Source organism: Anneissia japonica, unplaced genomic scaffold, assembly GCF_011630105.1.
Source record: "Anneissia japonica isolate Jap-2015-1 unplaced genomic scaffold, ASM1163010v1 scaffold1203_len951721_cov167, whole genome shotgun sequence".
Taxonomy (NCBI): domain Eukaryota; kingdom Metazoa; phylum Echinodermata; class Crinoidea; order Comatulida; family Comatulidae; genus Anneissia; species Anneissia japonica.
Window position 1 is genome coordinate 460,192 of NW_022722325.1, and position 24,057 is coordinate 484,248.

General features: G+C 33.2%; 1 protein-coding gene across 1 annotated transcript in view; it reads left to right on the forward strand.

The window, feature by feature from the left end:
* The window catches only part of LOC117111831 (nucleolar protein 6-like), a 65,259-nt gene extending 47,225 nt beyond the window's left edge, over positions 1 to 18,034 (forward strand). The window contains exon 24 of the mRNA XM_033254830.1: positions 15,805 to 18,034. Coding sequence (XP_033110721.1) covers positions 15,805 to 15,963 — 159 coding nt within the window. The 3' untranslated portion in view covers positions 15,964 to 18,034. The remainder of the gene's footprint in view (positions 1 to 15,804) is intronic.
* Positions 18,035 to 24,057: the final 6,023 nt, after the last annotated feature.

Below are 24,057 nucleotides of genomic sequence, written 5' to 3' on the forward strand. Positions count from 1 at the left end.
TTTTTTTCATAATATAATATAATATAATATATATAATATAATAGAAATGACCGAAAAATGCTACATATAAATCGTCAGCAAAACCCCCCCCCCAAAAAAAAATTATAGCCAAAAAATAATAAAAACAAATATAAAACATTCCTATTCCACACAGTTATATAATTTATTTACCCAACCATCCATAAATATAAGCACGATCTTTCCATTCAAAAGCATCGACCACCCTCACATTTCTAGGCCTTGGCTCATCTTCATCAAGAACATCTCCGCCGTCAGAACTGCTTGAAGCCCCACCGTCATCATCGCTATCAGGCACGTCTAAGTCTCGCACATCTAAAAACTCACCTTCAAAAGTTCAGGCATGCACGTGGTATCAGCATGCTGTTTGCACTGGATTTTTAGGTTTGTAAAATTAGCCTGGGCATACATGTTAGTGGTAAGTTAACTGATAATTTTTCCAAGGCTGTTCTCACTGAAAACTCTTAGATTTTTCGGTATAACTACCAATGTCTCAGTTTTACTAAAAAAAAGTCCAGTGTGATCATGACTTTTGTCAACGGATCTTCTAGGAACGTGAATAGCTTTGCCTGTGTGCTTCCCCCTCCCCCACTGGAGTATGTGTTCATCCACATCACAGATGAATGATTAGTCGTCTGTGGCTTTCTCTGTGGCTGTTTATATATTTTATTTACTGCAAGATTTACAATTACCTGTCAGATCGATTTTATGACCAGTGAGTTATTAGTGAACTTATCCTTAAATGGTGTTGTGCTGATTTAACAATATTGCTTATTAAAACCAGAACATTTCCGAACAAACACTTGAAAATACGTAATTGTGCAGAGGCCAAATCTTTCTCTGTCATTACTGCTTTTCTTTGTCATTTAATGATTAAAGTGTATTATTAGACCTAAAACCCCTAGATCATCAACAGCTCAATGATTCAGTCAAGAAGAGAAAACACTGGAATCGTTATGTAATCTTTGGTGTTCTTGCCATTTTCACCAAACTAAGATTTGAACAAGGAATTTCTGAGTGCAAGAAAAAAAAGACATCATATTTCCAGTCAAGTTCGACTGATAATCAAAAAATAAAGCTTGCATTAAAACAACTTCACCTTTTGAATTAAAAACATGGAAGAACAATATTAATAATATTGAAATGTTGGAAAGCATTTTACACTAGGTTGACAGCATTTTCTGACTAAGCACTGATCAAAAACTACCAATTCCAAAACCTTGTATTTATAGATGTACTAATATTGAATAATATAAACCATTTTTACCAAATTTGTGATGAACAAGCAATTTAGGAAAATCAAAATAAAATTAAAAAGAACCCACCGGTATTCCTTTCAAGCTTGCATGAAATAGAATTAAGCATTTTGTAGTAAAAACATAAATCATAACATTTACATATATTGGATAGTATATAAGTTAGATTACAGCAATTTTCTGATTGAACACTAGTCATAAATTATACGCGCTACATTTTTTTAAAATTAAATTTTGATAAAATTTTAAATTTGTATTCTGTTAATAAACCTTGTGTGTTTAGCATATTGTACTATAATTTAATATTGTAAATTATTTTGTTGATATAAAGCGATGAAATTATTTTTTTTACAGAAAAAAATTTAATTAATTTTACAAAGAAGAGATAAAATAAGATATTGAGAAGCCTCTGTTCCTTTTTTTTGTTTAACTCAATCAACTACTAGATATTCCTGTGCCTTTCCTACATCTGTTAAGACACATAATTTAAAATTTATTATAGTTGCCCATGATGCATATTTACCCCATCGTATTATCCCTATTACTAACTTGTCTCTGTAATTATGGTCAGATAATTGGACTGGTTAGGGCACTTGTTGGTGGTATCCAATGATATCTTGTTATGAAGGACCTTGGCAAACATTTTGAGTAGGCCATATTTCAATTGGTTGTAATTGGTGGTGATGATGATGATGCCACAGACTGCTAATGACATCTTGTGCTTTCTTAATTAATTAATTTATGCCTTTCGTACTCATCCTCTTCATAATCATTAAGTAAATTAATTATAAACCTCGGTTTATGCTAAGTAAGAAAAAAAAAGTAGTTTTTCGTCCTAATATTTTGAAAAAAAGGAGAATGAGGGTCATTTTTATTTTTAACTCTGAGATGGCAAATCCAAGATGGCCGATGGAAAACAGCTACTACTTTCTCAATTTTACCAGTAGATACAGTGAAAGAAAATAAAAGAAGCACTAGACATGATTCATCAATACGATAAGTATATTGAGTTTTAATTCATAATAGTTAAATTGAAATTCTGCCTAAGAAATGCTTGGACATCTCCTCAACCATGAACGATCAAGAGAGGAATTTTATTGATGTGAGTTAGCCGGATTTATGTACATTAAAAAAAAATAATGGAATTTTAAAAAAATGGCAGAGAAAATGGATACGTGAGGGGACAAACTCTAGTATTTTTTTTATTTTTTTATTTGGACTTAAATTTGATATTTGTTTATATACAGTAACAATAATGTCTTGTGCCCTCTTAAGAATATCTGTATGTTTTTGTGTTTGTTGTTGTCAATTTCATATTCATTTACAGTACTTGATTTTCAATCTTGGATTAATATGTATTTGAATAATAAATGGGAAGAACATAGCTTGAGCGACACTTAGCCAGACTCCAGAAATTTTTTTTATAATTTTATTGGCTACAACAGTATATTTTTTAAGGGTCTTTAGAGAACATGGGGGAAAAAATGAATTCAGATCTCACAATTAGACAAATGGTTCTGCTTCTGGGCAGAGAAGAGAGAAAAATTCTTGATGAATTAAAAAATACGACTGTGTGAGCGCACCTTTGTGCATTTACCCGAGATGCTGTTGCATGTTTGAATAAAAAATGCATTGTTGCTACAGTTCTGTAATCGCATTGATAATGCTTTACTGTATATCTATTTAATTGTGATGAACAAAAGGTATGTTCTGGTGCACTGTAGTCAGGTGTGGATCCAATAGGAGGGGGTGCAGGGAGGCATGTTTTCCCCGTTTTGCCATTAAATTTTAAAATTTCAATGCATATAAATGTTATCTATTGAAATAGGCACTACTCATTTATCTATTCTGAAAATGTTGTGCCCAACTTTCCCCAATTAAAAATGTCTACATCCACCCCTGTAGTAAAACTGCGCTAACAACAGGCTAAAAAGAATTATTATATTTTTAATCAAAATCGTTATATGCGGGTATTTGCACGTAACCACGGATAATAATTTTGATTACAAATACAAGGGTGCCTGAAAGAAGATACAATTAAAGTTTTGCATAGTGGAAATCACTGTATATTACAAGAAAACAAAAATTTACAAATTAACACTTGCTCTTACTTTCTAATTTTATTATGAAAATTAATTAACTTGATAGTTATGGACCACACCCATACACAATTCAGCACAATGACACCTTAATCTACACACTTTCTCTATATAGCATTGAAGGTAACACTATTCAAGGATATTGTTTGATAATTGTTCAATTAATAAACAAAATAAATCAAATATAATCTTTTTGAAATAGTTTCTTTTAAAATCAACCTGTTTTCTGTGTTTGTGTGTGTGTGAGTGTATGTGTATAAAATATACTATCACAAGAAAGTTTAAGTTAAAGTAACAAAAATCTAGTTTATTTTTTTGTATTTCAATTATAATGAAATTGTTTGGTTAGTTAGAATGTATTAAACAAAATACCTCATAAGATGTTAGCCAATATGCAATTAACTTCTTTATTTACCCAATGAAATTACCACATACAGTTAGGTAATAATAAAGAATACAGAATATATGACAGCTAGCAACGTTCACACCAATTATTTGAGTGTTATTGGAGTGAAGATGTAGCTCGGTGGTTTACGATGCTTGCCTTCAAATCCAAGGGTCCCAGTTTCAAATCCTGTAAAGACGCCCAAGATTTATTTTTCTGTACGAAAATTAACTCATAACCTTCATAATGACATTTGATTTATAGAAAATCACATAGTTCCTTCCTGTAATTGGGAAATGTGCTTATGAGATACAAGATAATTGTCCGACGATTTATGAAAATTTGCTTTACACTGACAAGCTCAACTATAAAGTACAATTATACATAAACTTCAAAAGGTCAAAGAGCAGGCTATGAAAACAGTTTTAACATTGTTTTAACATTTCTTAACGTTGCCTTTTTAATTGTGTTTACAATGAGGTTTTTGGTATTTTATGTTAATTATTAAGTAACATATTTTTTCGGATGCCTACAGAAAAATAATGCCTTCAAGCCATTAGGTTGTCCTCTTATTCTCATATCAAAATTTAAGTGACTTACTGTGATTTTTTGAATAATATATTTTCTAAACTTGAATGCAAATAAATAAATAAAATAATAAAGTATATTAAATAATAATATTAATAGTAATAATAATGTTAAGAAAGTTATATATTATACTGCTTTATGAAATTTATACTTTCCTCAGATTTCTGATGTACAGGTATACTGTATAGTATATGCCTTTTTATTATTGTAATCCTGTGACCGCAATGTAAATAACTTCGTGGCTATTGTTACACCAGTTGTAAACCAATTTTTGTACCTGTAGGCTATTCTTTTTTATGTTTATGTGCCATACAATAAAAGAAATGCATTGAAGATGGTAGGTCATCCTCAAGAATATGTTAATTTATTAAGTTTGCAAATACTGTACAAACCAGTCATAGTTTAAAGATGTTGCAGCTTTTTTTTTATTGGAAATATTTCTTGTTTATATTTGATGAGAGCATTAAACATTAAACAAACAATTACAATTATTTTTTTTCCCTTAATGAAGAATTTTGAAAGAAAAATATATTTACTGTGTATAATATGATTGAATAAAATGGGTTTTGTTCTTCCTTGTCTTTATGTAATATTATTGAAGATGATTGATTGATTTGTGCCAGTTGAAATTCTATGTGTATTATTTTCATCGTAGCCTAATCCACATAGTGCATTGACATGTTGTGCATTGCACTAATGTAACTCATGGATGATTTATAGTACTTTTTTGGTTTTCTGTCATTTAATGATGAGTAATTGATTTATTAATGTTTACTATTTTACCTAAATATGTATCTTGTTTTTAAATTGTACTGCACAGCACATTTATGTGGCATTGAATATCAGGGGTCACAAGTTGGAAGAACCAATTTCCAGGAGATTTGTTTAATGACATTGGGGGCACTATATATCCTATGAGAAAAAAAGTTTAGGTTCCAAACGAAGTGCCACGCCCACCTTAGGCCCACCATGATTGGGGCTGAGGTGATGACATTTTTTAGAATAGGCACCTTTAGAAGCCCGGAAATGGCACTGTCAGACTGCAAAAAATAATCGGCAACCAAAGTATAGGGGAGCAGGCAATTCTGCCCCCCCCCCCCATGAGAAGTCTCATGATTTTTCCAGATATTACAATAATCATATATCTTTAGAAAATAAAGTTAAACCTTGTTTTCAGTCTTTGTACTTTCAATGATGATGACTTAAACGAACTCATAAATACCATTTATTGTGCTGTTAGTAATGCTTGTTAATAATAATGTGAAGTTTTCTCATACCAGTTGGCCGACTCTAAGGCTTGGTTGCTCAATAAAATGTAGTGCCTATAATTATTCATGTTGTCTGAATATTTTCGGCATACCCATGTCAGAATAGTATAAATCTTCTTGTAAACAGCTTGATGACTTGCTTTTGCACTGATCAGGTCACCCGTGGAAGGAGAGGATCCAGAGATGTCAGAAAGAGTGGGGGGGGGGGTTTGACGAAAGTGGGGTCAATCAAGACAACACCACCCTAGGGGTAGTTTGTTTTCTAGACACCCGGAAATAATATCTGAGGCGTTTTGGGTGATCGATTATTCCTTTTTCCTTCTTTTTTTTTTTTTAAACTTTAGCTCCCCCCTCAACAAGTCCGCCCCTACAGGGTAATGAAGAAATAAATAAATAAAAAAGGATATAAATAGGAAAACTTGTTAGACTAGCACTTGATCAAATTTTTTAAAAATTATTTTATTACTTTCGGTTTCACATTCCACAAGTAGGGTTGTAGCTGTTGAAAACTAATGATAGGTGGGAGACATTTAATAGGTGGGTGGGTGATAACATTGGTAATTTATAAATATTAAGAGTTGATTTAAAGGATTTAGCTTTAGACTTTAGTGGATAACATCAAGGCCATAACTACATACATACCTGCACAAAGTTAAATGCATATTTTTACCCACTGTCACAAAACATTAATTATTATAGCATGGAAAAACAACAGTAGAAACAGCTACAGTAGTAGTACATTTAAATTATACAGGGAACCACTATCGGTTATATTTATACCAGTTAAAAAAATGTAAGATTTGCACCCACCATAACTAAATCCCTGCACAAACCATGGTTATATACCTGTAAGTGCATGTTTTTACCCACTGGCACTAAACATTAACTAATACATCATGGCAAAACAACAGTAGAAATTGTAATGGTAATGCTTGGAGGCTTATATAACGCATAATACATACTCCCTATGCGCTGTAAACAGTTAGTACATTTAAAATATACAGAGAACCACTATCGGTTTTATATTTAACTAGTTAAAAAAAAATAAAGATAACATAAAAAATGTTCAGCTGTTCTCTGTCTATGCCTCCTGGATTTTTAAATTTCTTATCCTTGATTGTCTATTCTTAATCAATATTTTTTATGTATGTAACTTATGGATGACAGCTGCTTTATTAAATTTAGCTATCGATATTTATTTCCTCCTTATTATATCCATTTTGTTGTTTTTATAATATTTAACGTAAATGATTACGATGCAGTGATTGTACCCCATGGAGAAGCCTCTGGAAAAAAACCGTTGTTTTGTAGATAATGTCTCAAAGGTCTCGATAAATCAATTCAGGTTGAGATTCAAAAATGAAAAATAAAAAATAATATAAACTAAAAAAATGGAATAAAAAAAGCTATTAATACATTTGAAGGAATGCTTGTCTTTTTAATCCAAAATGAAATTCAACTCAGTAGAAGGTGAGTCTTCTCATTTTCAGCTGCCTAAAAAGTGTACATTATTGATGCATTCTAAGAACACCGTAAAACTTCAAATTGAAGCCCTGGGCTTCTTTTTTTTTTTTGCGAATTTTGCAAGGGCTCCTTTTCGAGATGGGCTTCATTTCGAGATAGGCTTCTTTTCGAGGCTACTTTTGTAAAGAGGGGAGCTTCTTTTCAAAATGAATGCTGTATTAAGTTTGTGAATTTGTACTATAAAACAATAAATAAGGCCACTGTAACATCAATGTGTATCATGAAGTGTATTTAAATGGCAATAAATCACCTAAACCAAGCTTGCTTTTAGTTCATTTTGTTTTCTGGAATTCCTGTACAGTGTTTGTTTGTACTGTACTATCTCGAAAAGAAGCCTATGCTATCTTGAAAAGAAGCCCATGGGCTTCTTTTCGAGGCTGATTTTGCAAACAAAAGAAGGTGCTTAAATTCGAGATGGGCCTCATCTCAAGATTAAGCCCACTGGGCTTCAATTCGAGGTTTTATGGTATTTTGGATACAGTGCATCACCAATGCGAGACCACACTAATTTGAGACCACTCAAATTCGAGACCACTTTTTGAAGGAACCAAATAACAATCTTCAATTTTTTAACTCAATCTAACCATCTAGGTGCAAAATGAGTCCATCCCAAAGTGGTCTTGAATTGGAGGGCAAACTGTAATTCATCCATTAGCATTTAATATTGTATTCTGTAATGTTTTCTTGTGATGTTTTCTTGACCATAGCATTTAAATTGTAATTGTGAAAATGCAAACAATCTTTTAGAATTCAACATAAGAGCTTAATAAACTGGTCTAAGCATTCAAGATATAATGCTGAATATAAGCGTTTTAAAGAAGAGAATATTGAATGAGCTACAAGCCAGATTAAGTGGTCAAATTCCTGGATGCTAACACCATTTTAGCATTTAAAGTCTTTAAAGAATGCTTAGCAAAATGCTATTTTAGAATTCCTGCTTGTTAGAGGTAGATTGTTCTAATCCCCTTCAAGAAAATAATGAAAAAGTTCCATCATTGGGCGATGTATACATTTCATGTTGTGGGCGGAGTCTGATGTTAATTGGTTGACAGCTGCTGATTGGTTGATTGATTGATGATTGACTGGCTGCTGTTGATTCACTAGATACGATTACAGCTATGTAATTTAGATATTCTCTACAATACAAAACAACATGCTTTTTTAGAAACTATTTACAAGGTTATTCTGCTAAAATTTACCAATTGTAACTTCGCCATGCAACAATTGACATCAACATGAGAAACTGAAATACAAAACTGAACTTATTAGGCGGTCATCATTTAATAACCATGTATTTAAATTTTTTATATACACACACCTATTTTGCCTAAAGGTTTTATAACAAATTATTAAGATTGTTTAAAGTATTTTAATACTTAGTTTTATTGTTTATGGTATGTTTCACCTTTTAGTTTCGGTAATGTAAGCTTTCCGCTGTAAAATGAGTCGTTCGAGGAACCAGGTTTTAATCATCATGTTACAGCTCCTTTTACTTTTTATTTATTTTACTCTTTAATTTTTGATATATAAATGAATATATTCTCCCTGTTCTCCCTAATCATTCTTTTTTTTTGTGTTGTTTTGATTTTGTTGGTTTTAATGATTTTGATTGTTATGGTCTTATTTTGGATGAACCATTGATGTGATGTCTGCCGCTGTTAAAAAAGCATTTTTCCATTTACCAAATTTTACATGAAATAAATATTATGTTATTATTATTATATTTAATTTGATAATATTATAGATTTAGACATAGACTATATACTTTTTATTTAAATCCATATACATGAGAAATGTTACCTCAAATACCTCTCACTATACAATTTACTATATTTCTAGGGATGAAAGACTGAGGCTGACAATTTGTGTTGGCAACCAGTACTCGCAGTTTACCACTTCGTTCTGTAAATGCTTCCAAGTAATAATAAAAAATAAAGCGTTATAGAGAATAATCATTTAGGTTTAACTTAACTGGTAGATTATAGAGTACCCTCTAGGATAAGGCGAGACCTTTTTTTATTCCTTGTTTCGCGTAATTATTTTTTTAAAGATTATTGGAGGAGGGCGGAATAAAAATAAAAATAAAATTTTGTTTTCTTATTTAGCAAATAATTTTGCCAAAATTATCCAGACGGAGGAGACAATAGAAATAAATTTTTATTTGTGGTTGTAAAATAAGATGGTTAAATGCTTCAAATTTATATAATTAGGAAGAAATATACATATTTTACCTTTGGGGATTTCAAGGCAGTGGAGGGCGTAATAAAAATGAAGAAAAGCTTTTATTTTTGTTTAAATTTCCACTTTTTCGTGGCGGAGGGAGCGCTAATTGGTCAAAAATAAAATTTTGTTTTTATTCAAAATCATCAATATTTGCAGTTGGCGGGTTTGCTAAACAAGGTATAAAGAAAGTCTTGCCTAAGGACAGTCAACTTTCGTTTGTTGCATATTTCATTATAATAAACATGTTAATCATTGATAAATAAAAAAAAGTCCAATTTGTAAATCTGGTCTGTCTCTGAGGTATAACAACACCTAGCCCCATCAACGTATCCTATTTTATGTTGTTGTGTACTGTATTTTATATTTATTTATGTGTTGCCATGAGAAAAAGATGTTCCAAATTATAATTTGACAGTTATTTTGTATGTTGAATAAGTTTTAAAAATGAAGTAATTAAATTGTATATAAAATGAATAAAAAGTAATTATATGGATAATGTAGTAAAAAAATTGAATAATAGTAAATAATAATACTGTAGTTAAATACAAAATATAATATTTAACACAAAGACACAATGGAAGATATTTTTTTATATGTGATTTAAAGATATAAAATTCCTTTCCATAATCTTCCTCTTTATAATCCATCTTCCCTAACAATTACAACACGTTTTAATATTGACAGAAGCTTATAGCAATATAATGAACATATGAGCACATATGAGCGATGTTGCGTTGAAATTGATTTGCATTGCAGTTTACCCAGAGGAGTAAGAGAAAAGAAACTCTGCGTTATTATCAAGGGATGTAATTTTGGTTCATTTTCTTAACAGGTTGTGTTGACAATGGTTTTGAGTATTACTGTGGGCTAATATTTCACCGTTCATTCTCAATTAGCATTCTTCTGTACGTGACATTTCTCTAAATGGCATTTCTCTGTCACCAGAATACATATCATTGTCACTTTCAGGTATTCAGTCATCGTAATTATATTTACAAAATATGTATTGTAAGCTAATAAGAGAACTCTTGCTCACTACAAGTTCAAAAACTAGAATGAAAACCACTAAGCCAAACCGCATTTTTACCATTATTGTTATTAATATTAATATTATTAATTATTTTTAATATTATTTTATGTATTGTATTCATCCCCTTTCCCCACTAGCTTGGCTAGGCCCTTTTCTACTAATACTATACTACTGCCGTCAGTGTGGCTATTTTTTAAGGGTCGATAGAGCATGGATACCGTACTATTTCCGGTATTTCGATAATACTAATAGCCCTGACCCTCTTCAGTGGACGGCACTGTATCTCTCGACACAATGAATGTGCAATAGCCTGGCTCTACTACTTGGCCTGCCCTACTACTTCTTGAGAAGCCCTAGCCTACCCAGGCCTCTGAGATTGTGTCGTCAGTTTCTGTGGTTATTTTTTTCGGATTGTCAATGCATAAGCCTACGTACACAGTAAGACGATAGAGCCAAATAAACTTTGTTTGCGATAATTTATTTACAATTCTCCCTGACGAACCCTGATGAACTTTAAAAATAGCAAAATAGAGGCTTTTCGACCCGAATTATTATTTTTTCATTCATAACCTGATTGCTTTAGCTGATTTGCGCATGCTTAATTGTTGCATTACAATTTTTCCCATTTATATTTCATATCCTCTTTGAAGACGCTATTTAGTTCCTGAGACGTTTTTTTGGTAACTGAAACCCTTTCCGCAGACGTTAGTTAATTCCTGAGACATATTTTTGGTAACTGCGCATGCTTGACATGACTTGACATCACTTACTCATTGCTCACTGGCTGTCTAGCATTTCCAAGCGCATGCTCACTGTGTGTTTATAGATAATTTATGGATGTTCTTTGGTAAGTGCCGCATGCGCATCGCTTAGTTAGGAATTCCCATTTCTTCATAGTAAATGCTACCGCTACTGTTTCTTAATGACTGTTTCCTCTTGATCGTAGCAGCCTAAATGTGCAGCACGAAAACAGCCATAAACCATTTTAGAAGCCAAACAAGACAATTTGAATTTTTAAACTTCGGGGTTGGAAAGCAAATTTTCGAGCTTCAGCTTCACTCCTGAAAAAAAGAGAAGCAAAACTTTAACAGTAAATCTGCGACAATAATCAGAGCCATCGGAACCACACCATCCTTGGCCGGACCACTTTTTTCTCAATTTATTATATTTTTAAAATAAATAATACATATGGATACCTATCACCGTCGTCGTTATCATCGTTCTCTCATCATCACCGTCATAATCGTATCATCATCACCATCATAATCATATCATAATTATTTTTTAATTAATTTAATTATTACTGATAAGAAATTGAATTTTGATAAAGGTATCATTTTGCAACATACTACATTGATTTGAAGTAGGCCTACGAATTGTGATTTCGTCATAATTCAGTTATGCAACTACTGTACCTCCTGTGTCCAGATAACATTTTTACCTGGATGCTTAAGGTCATACTCTTAAAATATAAAATCTTCCTATGGGAGTTTCAAGGAACATACACACACACACACCTTTGCCCCGGCCGCTCACCAAGTCAGCTAAACTATGACGATGTTTTCTGTGTGCTGTGAATTCTATTACTTCAAATGATGTAGTTCCTGAATAAATTATTATTATTTAATTATTTTTACTTTAGCAAAAGTGTGATGTATCACAGTATATATTGTATTGTGTATATGTGTGACATTAAAGAAGCTTTACAGTATTAGTTTCCAGAGGCGTAGCTACGGGCAGTGCAGCCAGCTGGAGCCCATGGCAGTTAGGGGCCCATTCATAAATAGACCTATTAGAATTTGTAACTTAAAATAATTTCTAACTTTAATTTCTAACTTAATTTTGAAGAAAAAAACGGCCAGTGGGCACTCAATAACATTTGGTTTTCAGAGAAGTAATTATTGATTGCTGTGTTGATTTAAATTAAATGGTGTATTCAAGGGACCCCAGCCAGCCTGACCCCTATTTTATCAACTTTATAAAAAAAAATGGGGGGAAAATGAAATGAAAGTCTGAGAGTGCCATTTCCGGGCATCTGAGGTGCTATAATCATAAATTTTATTACTAACATAGGCCTTTAGAAGTAGGGGGTAAAAGAAACAATTCCTAGATGAATTTCCTGAGAACTTAATTGACTTCCCCTAGTATCACATCAAAGAGCCGGCAATTAATCTTGCACTGGGGGCCTTTCGTACCTACAGTAGCTACGCCGCTGTTAGTATCTGTAATTAGTATTTCCAGCCTGCACCCGCAAAAATTAGACTCAGAAATACCAGAATGTTATCCAACAGGGTACTATATATACTTCAGTAAAATAGATATAAATTGCAAATAATTCAATTTCATAAATTTTCTGGCCCTGAATTCTAGACTCAGAAATATAGGGATGGTGTTCAGAGGGGGATGGTTTTACTATAGATCACTTCAGTAAAAGAGTAATTTTAAAGAATATTTAAGCTTTGTTTGCCTAATCGGCCAACGTATGCGTAAAGAGCCTTGACTGTAGAACCAGGGCCACGGCACCTCGCCTATGGTGGGAATGAGGTGGTCCCTGTAGCTTTAAATCTTGCGTCTTACAGCAGGGTGGGGAGGGGTAGAGACTCGACAGGCTTGTCAGCTACTATTTTTGGTCATCAAGAGGTGGCATGTTTTTACCAAAATAACCGCACCTTAGCCCCAAACATGGTGGGGGCTGGGTGGATATATGCTCTCAGATCCCACAAACTTTCCCTCACTATCTGTGATTGCGGTAGCGGGTGAATTTATAAGCCAAATATTTTAGAGCCCAACGTGATAAATCTCTCCAAACATAATGCGCACTCAAATTTTAGAATTTTCCAGAAACACACGTAGATTAAGATTTTATTCCTGACAGACTCTATGCTACTACAGTATCTTTTTTGGACTTTCTGAAAAAGGTCAAGCTAAGGTCAAGTTCAAAAAAATTGTTCTTTAAAAATGCCCTCTGGGAGTCAAAGCACTAGTGATCAATTTCAAAACAAAGATTTTGCTCAGATCAATCAATCTTTCCACTTTTAATGTTACGTATGTTTTGCAAACAAACAGGTTTATGATTATACTGCGTCCCCTTTTGGTTTCGATGATTACACCTTGTTCTTCTGTGGTTGAGTGAATATGATCTGTGTGTGGGAAGAGTCAAATTGACTTGCACATGGTGGCGATGGTGGCGTATCTACGAATATTAACATATGGGGTTAATAGGAGGGTGAAAGGTCGGGAGGTTCCTCAGTGATTTAGTGGGGGAGCTAGAGTAGCTGGCAAAATAAGGTGAAATCAGGTAATTTTTAGTTACTTTAATATAATATTTTTTTTTTCATTGGGCTGTGGCAACTGCACCGGCCCCGGGCTCATGGTTGTTGAGAGTAAATGGGGGACTATCCTAGCAGGCCTGGCAAAATAATTGTGCCTCCAACGATGAACATTGTCTTGATAAAATGAATACAGCACCGAATGTTATCTGTACACTATATATGCCCAATAATTTATTTTTTAGAATTTTTTCCCCGAAAATGCCTTCATGACATTCATGATGCTTCCGACTCCTGGTCACGCGGTCACACAGTTTATCCAGCCCTGCGTCCTAGCTCACATAACTTGGCACAAAGTGTGTGTTTAGATGCCTAAACATTATTGCATCCTTTCAAAATTGTAAGGCAGTCAAAGTTAATTTTATCAAGTCTGCTTAAATGTAAAGCTGTACAGAGCAATGGCTAATTTATGGATGAAAGAACTATAATTGTTCACCACTGAACATCTCCGTAATAAACTCTGCTGCAGTTGTCACCATTGCTAATAATTGATTTTATCTATGTAATTAATCATTTACATTTTTTTTAGTAACATTTTCAAACTCCATAAGTCTACTTAATTTCTGTGATATAATTGTACCAAGATATTTGTATTCATAGTTCACTTGTGATATAAAATCCTCACCAATTTCTACTGACGATTAACAAGTACTTTTTGGTTCGTTATTTCTATTTCTGTTTGCGTTTAATTGCTGTAGTAAAATTGAATGGTGTTATCGTTCACAATGACAGGAATTTGGAGAACAGCACTGTGTCTACATTTTCGCTAATTGGCTTTATAATAGATAATGCTTGTGATTATCAGTTTACATTGCACATTCAGTTAATTTGCAGCGAGCATAAGCAAGATTATACCCATTAATAAACTTTTCATTCAAAGGTCGTTGCACTATGATTGAGATCTCAGTTGATATTTTTGGCGTGAATGGAGACTCGGGTGTATCTAGAGAAAAAAAGGGGGGTGGGGAATGGGGCCTGGCCGCCCTTCCCCTTATTTCCCCCCCCCCCCAAGACTATCAAATTTTTCGTGACATGTAAATATAAAATCAGTATTTTTAATATTGTTGTTATTACTATTAATATCATTACTGTCTTGTAATATATTAAATATGTGATTATTGTTTAAAACATCAGTTAATAACTGATGTTTTTTAAGTAGGAATATGAAGAAATCATGTCAAATGTTATAAAGGTGGGTGTTCCCCATGAAATATAAAAAAAACATGAAAGATTTTTAAAAAAATGTTGTGGATAATACAGTTTTTACTTTGATTTTTTTTTTTTTGAAAGACTTTTGGGTCATATACATTGATGTGTGTAGGTGGCATGTGTTTGTCTGTCCTTTTCTGTTAAAATGCTCACCCACGGTTTTATTGAGATTTTACAACGGTAAATACATTAGTCAAGAACAAGAAAAATTGTTTATTTATTCATTGATTTATTTATCCAGTGAATTGTGTAAATTTTCAACTGAGTAATTAGCAAAAGAATGTGACAGCTGTCTCTTATACACATCTAGATGTGTATAAGAGACAGGGTCAAGCTAAGGTCAAGTTCAAAAAAAGTATGTATTATACTTTCTTATCTGAGATTAATCAGTGGACCTTTCGGTTTATGAATATGTTAAAAAGCCATTTAAAAAAATTTTTTTTTGTCACAATTGCTGGTTTTGTCTTGGCAAGACCCATATTATTGCCATGGTGAATTAACAAAATGATTAACTTTTAACAACCTCATCTGCTTATATTAAATACAATTAAATTCATAATGACAGATCAATGGCTTGTAAATTAAAGTTTTATATTAGTTAATACACTTTTGACTTCAAAATTTGTATATATGTAATAATGATAATAATTCCTATTTATTCCCGACCAGCTGACCTTGATTTTCTGATGTCATGGGCAACACAAATTATTTTTTGCCTAGTGTAATGTTTTTTCCGGTTTTGCTATCAATGTTTTTGTTTTGTTATAATATGTATACAATATCATTCTGGAATTGACATGATATGAGTTTCTGCCTTTTAAATAAATAAATACAATATTAGTAAAATGGTCATGTTTCCTGCTATGTTGTTTCAGATACTGAAAGTGAATGCGAGACACTGTGTGCAGGATGCCTCCAGTCCCCAAGGGGTGATGATGAAGCCTAATGTAGAGGCCATAATTGAAGACTTCAAAACCCTTGGACAAGGCCTCGTAGATAGAGTTGAGGCCCATACAGAACGATGGATCATATAAGCTTACAGAATGTTAATGTTCGCTTGTATGGTAATGGACTTTTCAACCTGGTTCTAACAGAGCTTAAATGGTTTTAATGATAAATGGAGTCATTTTTATAAAAAAAACACCATCGAACAACTAAAAAAAATTGTCAAGTTACTTGAACCATGTATATGTAGATTTTATATCATACATCCTTAAAGATTTTATCTGTTTGTAATACCGTACATGAAGGGTCAGAGGTCGGTGGACCCTGTCGGGAACCTTGAACTTCTCACTGTTTAAATGTGTCCTTGAGCACATTATTCATGCCTGGGGTGGGGTGGGGTGGAATAGGGAGGAAAGCCTATAACCCCTTTCCCTTTGAAACCCACAAATTTCGGGGTCCAGTCTTTTAGATTTTGGCACAATACTATCTCTTACAGCTCAAGTTGGTTCATAATTGCCAATTATTTCTAGATTCCAGAAATTGTTAGAAACCCTCCCTTCCCCCTCCCCCCCCCAATTAATATAATTGATTTAATGTTAATATTATCGGTGTTCCAAAGAATAATGGGTATGGTTGAATGTCAATGCACTAATTACTTAGCTTCCCACAGCCCAAGTGTTTGATTCAGTGACCGAAGAAATAAATGTGAAATGCGTAGAAGTTACCTTGGCATTATACACTGCAGATAAAAATACCAGCATTTATTATTTTGCTCGAAGTGGATACGAGCCCAAGTAAAAAAACAGAAATAACTCTCCGTTGGTAATGAGCATACCGGAAGTGTAAGAAACTCCCAGGTATTCACTGGTTATGAGTACAGTAATTAGTTCATTTGCCAGATTGATTACAGTACCCAGTACATGATTGATTGATTGCTTGATTGATGGATTGATTGGTTTAATGATTGTTTTAAATGTAAGTGAAGATGTTGCACTTTTTGGTCGAGATGCTTTGCCTTCACATTCCAGGGCTCTGCATTCGAATTAAGTTTTGTTGGATTTATTCCACATAACTAATATTGACATGTCCACGTTTTAAGCCGCTTAATTAGATTTTGTTTTATAGAGCAGCATTACGTGTATGCTCTCATTAGCCCATAGTTCTATCTTGTAATTGACATGTTCTGTCCTGCTGTAAAAAAAAAACAAAAAAAACATCAAAACAAGTAGTTTTCACTTGCAAAGGGTTGTAAAGCTGTATATGTAGCTCTATATAATAACTACATTAGAATATCAAATGTTACAAAATTTTGATTTAAGATATTGTTGACAAATACTGTACCACATGAAGGAACATGAAATGTGTAGTGCCCCCTATAGTCAAGCATCGCTGTCATTTTTTTTCTTTCTTCTCTACAAAGAATAAATCATTTTTGATAAATTTCTCCTTTGGGAAAAAACCTTTCAAGTAGCATTGTGATAATTATAGCTACCTGTATGTCTGAAGCTTTATATTTAACCTTTTGTAGGCTTTTCAAGAATTATAAATTATTGTTTTTCTTTTAGAGGAATTCTTTATTCTTATGGCACTGTACACCTGTAATCCATATGTTACTACCAACCAGATGGCCTTAGGTGTGAAGGGGAAACTACATTGGTACAGGAAGGTCAAAAAATGATATAAGAAATCTAAGCTTAAGGGCTAAATATCAAGCAATCAAGCACTTGTTTGATCCTCTAATTATATACATAATGATTATTTCATCTCCTTACATTGATCTCGCCTTAGGGGCCCGACAGTTTACAAATGTCATTTCAGTTAGGGTTATATTTTAGCATCATTAGAAGTAATACGTTTTGTCCAGCCAGTGGCATATTCCCAGCCATCTTCGGAATTATAACCATACTACTTTCATTCACGCCTATTTCAATCTGATTCTTAATACATATACGTTTGTAATAAAAGATTAAAAAATCATTCATTAATATGGTTATTCATTTGTCTGATAACGTTTTGATTTATTGTATGATACATTAGTTATTTTATAATGCTGTAATTTTATGGGTAATAATTCATTTTAAGTTAATCTTCTTATTAATCCATGTTTCTTGTTCTAATGGCAGTAACGATGTCTCTGAATAAATAGCATATATCAAATATTTGTAATTGATAGTATTCCGTGTTCTAACTTTATTGAACTTTTAGATAATAATAAAGTAAGAATTTAAACATTATTTGTATCATTTCTGAGAAATAAATCCTGTTTCATTATAATATGACACTTATAATTTTTTTACGATTAACAATAAAACATCAACTACAGCATAAATATAGGCATTAACTATTTAAATATCTTTTATATTAAATTTAGTATAGGTTATAGTTTCACATACAGGAGCAGTAAGAAATAAACACAGATTTTTGTTTTTATAATTATGAAATTGAATAATTACATGAAAATATAAGAATAAATATAAGGATAAAATAAGATGCATGTTCAAAATGCAGGGTCAGGGGATCAGTTCCTCACAAAACATAAGATTTTCTGACAACTGTGTATGTGTTAAAATGTCCAATCAGGTAAACGTTGTGGTCTACACTACTTGAAGCCGTTTTAACAGTACCGTAGTTTAATCAGGGAGATGTAAAAAATAATAATAATTTTTTTACATCTCCCTGGTTTAATCAATGTCAATTTCCTAGGGTCTGTGTCAGGATGACGATATACCGCCTCTTCTTCATCTGAAATATTTTCAGATTGGGCTCAATCCAGTGGCCTCGGCTTCCATTAGTTTGAGATGTCTTCGAGCAACGCTCGTCCATCACAACACGATTGGTTTTCCTTGAAGCAGTGGCTCGAATGTTCCTCTGTGCCGTACACTGCGGGATTCAGCTAACAAAGATAATGTACAGGGTAGCAATAAAACAAGAATGAGACTGACCGATCGACAGATGGATGGACGAACAGACCGACTGACAATGCTGAGATGCGAATACTTGCATTGGACAGAAAATTAAGTCGGTGGTGTACTGTACAGTACTGTATGATTGATTTTTTTTTTTTTGATTTTTTTTTTTACGAATCGAGGGGCGCTTATTCAAACGGGGGTGCTTTTCGCGCGAGTACGGTACTACCATTAGATAATTGTATGTCATATTTTAAAGAATTTAATCAGATTTTGTCTAATGTAGTAGAAGATTGGTCAACTTCCAGCAGACATGAAATGGAACACTGGACTGCCAATCAAGCGTACAACTGACCAATCAGAACAGGGTTGAGGAATACTCTCTTTTCTGACCATAGAGGAATTAGTTTTGTGGTCTGACAAACACGAATTTTCCTACGTACGTTTGCACTATGTTTTATGGGAGCTTAGCAGCAATATCCAGAGGGCGGGGCTTTCATTTTGCCAGGTATCTCTGAAACGAGCATACTATCAAAAAATCTCATCGTACAATATGGGACATTTTATGACAAGACAAAAATCTGATATAACTATCGTGACGTCATAATTTTACCTTTAACGTTATTTTCCTATCCCAAAATCGTGCACTAATTTTTTCATGTAGTAATGCGAACCGTTATGTCAATAAAATTATATAAAAACAGAAAGTAGTAAAGGAAAGGAGTGGGAAAATGATTACCGATAGGCTCGTTAACGTACCATCTGTCATCTGTAAGCAATAATCATTCGAGACGCCTAGAACAATATTGTAATACGATAGGTTCTCGGATATTAAAAGGTGAAAGTTTACAAACCCGATAAACAGAACATTTTCCAAAGCAAATGGACATAGGTTTAAAATACAAAGCTTGGTTGGCCAAAATACAAAACCAGGGTCCAACTGGGGTGCCAGTGTCGAAGTTCTAGGGTTTACCCCCATGGAAGCTCTGGGAATTTAGGGAGTTGAGGTGCTTACAATCAATTTCAGAATTCTGTTTTCATAATAACCTTAATTTATTTTTATTTTGTTCAACTTTTACTGCAACAAAAACCACCGGAATAGCAGGAACAGAACAGCAAGCGCCACTGCAAAGCCGTCTTACCACCGATGACAGATCTAATTCAAAAATAAATAAAATTTATATTTAAAATAAAGATTTGTTTCAACAACAGTCACCAATGCACTATCAATCAAATCGAAACTGTACAGAGGCGCTTAACCAGACCATGTTTAGGCTTTTTTTCAAACATCCCTCCGCCCACCCTACGATGTCAGACTTATTCCTCAAATTCCTTTTAGGCCTATTATAACATAAACTTCAATTCCTTCAAATTTGTTATAAAGTGTCTGCAGATTTCCTGTTGATGGTGCATTGTTGCCCTTCCCAGTTTCTTGTAGCAATAATAAACCGGATTTAAGACAGCTTTTATTTCCTTTCAGGAATTTGGGTTACACTACCAACAGAAGTCACTGATATTTGTCTTTTTGGTTGCACTAAAGCTTTTCCCCGTCTTATTTATTGTTATTATGTTATTAGTCTATTTGAATTTTAATTTTGCCCTGCATCAGGAGAGTTTTTATATAGTGATCTTTTTCGCTTTCCAATAGAACATTTTTAGCATTTACCATAAGCCAGGGCAGTGACAAAACGATACCCAGTGGCTGATCCAGTAATTTGAAATAGAAGGGCCCAATGTGAGGGACTTCCACAGATGGAGGGTCTATACTACCTCAGCCCCACCATGATTTGGCAACTCTAGAGGCCGGAAAGGGCACACTTAGACTCAAGATTTGAGTAGAATTTTTTTTTTTCTCATTTTTTTTTTTAAAATTTTGGAAACATTAAGGGGGCACGGCCAGCTGCGCCCCTCCCCCACCCCACCTTGAATCCGCCACTGATACCAATGTGCAACATCAGAAAGAAAATTTGATATCAATCTCGTATTATATCGTTGGATGAGAATGTTTTACCCTGTTTTCTATAATTTTTGGCTTATAAATGTGTTATATTTGAACCTTCTTACTTCCCATTTTTTTTATTTTTTCCAATCCATAAAATTTACCACAATGTAGTCACATGACTACCATGTTTGAAATTTGAGTAATGAGGCTTCTATAATTCTGCTAATGGGTTTTATCCTGCTCTGTTTACAGGAATGCCACCTATGGTTAAACTCTTTAAATATCGGACCATTTATGCTCTTTTTTAGTGAATATAAAATACGTTACTTAATGCACTTCCAAATGCAAATATTTATATGTTGGTGTATATTTATTTCCATTCCCACATAAAACATATACCTGTACATATAAAAAAAAAAATGAGGATAGGCCGACAAATTTAACAATTCAGAAGTTGTTCCTAATTTTCAAAAGGCCAGCAAGTCAAGATTCAAATATAAAAATAAAATGGTAGAAATAAAACAAAATTAGTTAAAAAAAAATATACAGTAGGCCTACTGGTAATTACAACTGAATACCATTAAAATTTACAACTACACAAGGAAGTATAAGATTAATATAAATATTAAAATATATTAATCATAAAAATATAACCAATTTAACAATTACAAAAATTGTATGTACATTTTATTAACTCCAAAAACAAACGTTTTCTTGAATGTATATCGTTATATAGATCGGTCTCCGTGGTCTAGAGGAATGACGCGTGCCTTGATAGTGAGACGTTGCAGGTTCGAGTCCCGTCTGATGCAATAATGTCGCAATAAGATAATTTTGTTAAGAAATAAGCTTGATACGATTGAAATGTCACTTTCATTTGTTCTTTATTCGACAACTGTTTCTACTTTTTATCTATTTGATTATGTTATCTGTTCACATCATTTAGCAAAGCTCGCTTATCCACTTATTACCCAGGCCTACTATACTTATCCACTTTGTATCTTAACCGAGATCCAGCCATCATTTCTCTATAGTGTTGCTTTTGTTTTGTATTTTGCTTGAGAATTTATGTATGTAATACACGTCAAATATCATACAGGAAGAAATTATGTAGGACACCACTAACGGAACAGCGACCACGTGGTACATGCATATTGATGTTATTATATAAGTACATAAAGATATCTAATGATTTATTAATGGGAATGTCATAACATTGTCAGTACACTGTTTAGCGCGTGTTTTGTATTTGATGAATGAGAATCCACGGTTATTTCATTGCATTTTCATTGCGTACTTCTCAGGATTTCTCTGAACAAGATCAGGATTGCTCTAATATAATAGACATATCGTTCCCAAAGGTATGGCTTTATTAGTCCTGAATATATACCATTAATGCTTCATTCGCGATCATTTTACGAGCACAGATACTTGTTTTCACAATCAAAGTAGTCGTTTGGCTTTTCGCTCAATTAAACCGGATAATTATGATTAATAACATTTTGTTTCTTCGTTCCTGTGATTTACAAATATAATTAAGACGAGACTATTTTCCTGGTGAGAATTTCATCTCTTTTGTATTAGGCCAATATTATGTATGTCGATCAATTGCGAAGGAAGAACTTTAGCTAGTGAAATGATATTTTATCAATCGTAGCTTTTCAACAAAACGTTCATTTATCAGTTGTAGGCCTATGAAAAAAAGATTCGAACCTGCAACCTCTCCCTATCAATGTGAGCTTTATACCGGTAGACCACCACTGACACCTATAATACTAGGCAGATTTAACGGTATGACCGCCGGACAAGCAGCATAAAATAAATACCTATCCATAAGGGTTCCCTATAATACGATCTGGTTAGTTTGTAAACTCTACCAACAATACCATTAAAAAAAAAATACATACGTAAAAGCAAAACGATTCATTTTAAGTACCGGTCATCAACCATTACTTTCTCGATGACTTTAAAAAACGTCTTCCATACGCCACAGTGACATCACACGGCTTGCGTATCTACGCGCGCAGCTGTATAATCAGATGATCTACACATTCATTAGAGCAAATGTTACACGTGACACGGTGGAAACACTTGTTTAATTGTGACCTTGACCGGAAGCGCACCAGGTGTTAAACTTTCACTCACCGTCAACTCCATCCAAAAAAAAAGTAAATAAATAAAAAATATACAGAACAGTACGGACTTCCCATCGAGTGTGCGTGTACATCAAGTGACTGGCGCCGAGTAAATGCAATTTGCGTTAACTTGTAAGAGGCATGACGCGTTTCAAATAAAAGAAGCCGAAACCTAACTTAGTTTTTCGGAGCGATTTGAAGTCAATAAGACCCGCAGGGAGCGAGGAAAAATATCACCGATAGAAGATACCATCCTTTGGGAGATGCATTCCTTGATTGTTGAACGAATTGTCAAAAATGGCAGCGATAATCATGAAATTGATTTCACGTATCGGTAACTTCTAACGAATGGTTTCTCGTCATTAGTGATCAATTTGTGTTTGGTATCTGCTTACTGTTAATGCGCGTTGTCGTTATGTTCCCATAGCGACTGAAGTAGTGTATGGAATCACTTTAAAATCAATAACACATGAGTTAATACTGTTTTCAGTCGCTATCAATACGTTGCTACAATGTTTGTTTATTTTCATAATATTGTATAAATGTGTTGCATATAATTATACCGACAAACATTAATAAGTATGCTAAACAAACAAGTTGGTGAGGCCCTCATGTATTTTTAATGCACTCATTTGCTTGTTCGTGCACTAATATACCATTAGTGTAGGAAAGACTACGGTACTATACCTTATTAAGTTAAGGCGGGCGTATATCTTGTTGATATACTATATTTGTTTTTAACAATTATTCCTATTTAAGGAGAAGAGAAAAATTGAAATCAAAATCAAAAGGAGTAGGAAGTATCTATCTAGAAAAAAATAAATTGAAAACAAAATAGGATGAATTAGATGAAAATAAGTTGAGGAATAGAGAAGTTTTTATATTCCGTTTAGTTCTTTTCTTTAGTTTAGTATGATGGGTTTCAGTTATTCCTTTTTAGTATTGTATCAATAGCTATTTTATTTAAATACAATATCCTATTTATTTACATGATACCGAATGTGGGAATTTTTATAAGAACATGGTGATAATAATGATTATTATAATATAATGAAAACGAATAAATAGAGAAATTAATTTATTGTTATGGAATTTCTTCGTAACAGGTTATATTTACTCAAAATAGGAGTGAATACAATGTAACTGTGGTAATTATAATAATGCTGAAACTATTAAATGTCATTATTACGTTTACGTGTA